Genomic DNA, 1,468 nt, shown 5'->3' with positions numbered 1-1,468 from the left:
GTAGTGCATTTTCTCTTCTCTATAGAGATACAGGTAGAATAGAACCTTGGTTGAATCACTAGGAATGAGAAGTTATTACTATCAGTCTAAAAATCTAAAGAAATCATCGGAGTACGAATATGCATGTCACACGAGTAAGCACATATCATAACAGCTGCTTCAAATGGGCCGAGAGCTTATAACTAGTACTGGAAAAAACCAGTCGCGACACCCGCGCGTGACGCACACGCTTCATCCCCCAAACGCGATGGTCTCTGAAATTAGGCGGGAAGCGGAAGAGCTCGAGACCCTAGAATTCAATGCATCCCAAGCAGCTTCCATTTCATCCCTCAATTTCCACTGCAACAATTCTCTCTCTCTCTCTCTCCGATATGGGCATCAAGGTAGTCCGGTTCGACCTCCGTCTTCTTCAATCCGATCATTTCCATTGATTTCAACAGGGATTGGCGAAGCTGCTGGCGGACGATGCCCCGAAGGCGATGAAGGAGCAGAGGCCGGAGAGCTACTTCGGCCGGACGATCGCGTCGATGCCAGCATCAGCATCTGTCAGTTCCTCGTTAAGTTGCTTTTTATGAACTCATGCCTGTGATTGCGCGTTTCTCGGTGGGGATTTGGATTTTGAGTGTAGGCGGCTTTTTGGTTCTTTTGATTGGTGGATTGGGTTGTGGTTGGGAGGAAGGGGACTCAGATGCTCATCAATGAGGCTGGTGGATTAGGTCGTAATACTCTATGGAAATGAAAATCAAATTTATGAATGAACTGTCAACTAGCCTTCCGTTTTGATGCTTAAGATGCTATTGCAATGCGACGTGATCTCTGTGCTTGGAAAGTGTCGAGTTTGAGCTGCTTTTTGATTTGCTTTCCCACGTAGTCATCTGCAAGGCATGTTTTACCAGACGATTAGGCTGTTGGAAGCGGGGATAAAGCCCGTGTAAACTTTTTTTCTTTACCTCCTGTGTTTTCATTGGGATGGGATGCTAGAAGAACGATGCTTGCGCTTCTCTAAATTATGCTTTACTGTTGTTACGATAGCTATGTATTTGACGGTCCACCTCCTGATTTGAAGAAGCAAGAGCTTGCAAAACGGTACTATATTATTATGCAGCCTTCTATTTTCCATTTTTTCTTTTTTCCTTTTTTGCAATTGTCTATGAATATGTTTAGTTTCCTTAAATGAGTCTATGAGCAGTTTTTCGAAGAGGGAAGATGCCTTTGAGGAGTTGGCAGTAGCCATTGCGGTATATGCATCTCTCTCTCTCTCACGCGCGCACATAAGCAAGCAGAAACACGGAGTGCAAAAAGGCTTTGTGAGCTCTGTATTTGTTACCTGCAGTCTCAGAACAAGGAAGACATCAAGAAATTCAGTAAAAGAACTATGAAGGTTGGTCCTGTTTTGGTTTCCTTACGGTGCAATATTTTTGTCCTATTTGATGTGAAGTTTGATTTTGTCTCTTGCAGGTGACACAAC

The 1,468-nt window shown here is 44.0% G+C and overlaps 1 protein-coding gene across 2 annotated transcripts in view; it reads left to right on the top strand.

The window, feature by feature from the left end:
- The first annotated feature begins 402 nt into the window (after positions 1–402).
- LOC104435034 (flap endonuclease 1) overlaps positions 403–1,468 on the top strand; it is a 101,599-nt gene continuing 100,533 nt past the window's right edge. Inside the window, exons 1-3 of one of the 2 annotated variants that reach the window (XM_039307330.1) lie at positions 403–545; positions 1,033–1,238; positions 1,334–1,381. In XM_039307330.1, coding sequence (XP_039163264.1) covers positions 1,182–1,238; positions 1,334–1,381 — 105 coding nt within the window. In that variant the 5' untranslated portion in view covers positions 403–545; positions 1,033–1,181. Of the gene's footprint in view, positions 546–636; positions 1,239–1,333; positions 1,382–1,468 lie in introns of those variants that run through there. The other variant, XM_039307329.1, reaches the window with a different exon arrangement.

The sequence above is a fragment of the Eucalyptus grandis genome, chromosome 2 (assembly GCF_016545825.1).
Source record: "Eucalyptus grandis isolate ANBG69807.140 chromosome 2, ASM1654582v1, whole genome shotgun sequence".
Lineage (NCBI taxonomy): Eukaryota > Viridiplantae > Streptophyta > Magnoliopsida > Myrtales > Myrtaceae > Eucalyptus > Eucalyptus grandis.
The sequence above is the reverse complement of the archived record's forward strand: the minus strand, read 5'-3'. Positions and strand labels throughout refer to the sequence as shown.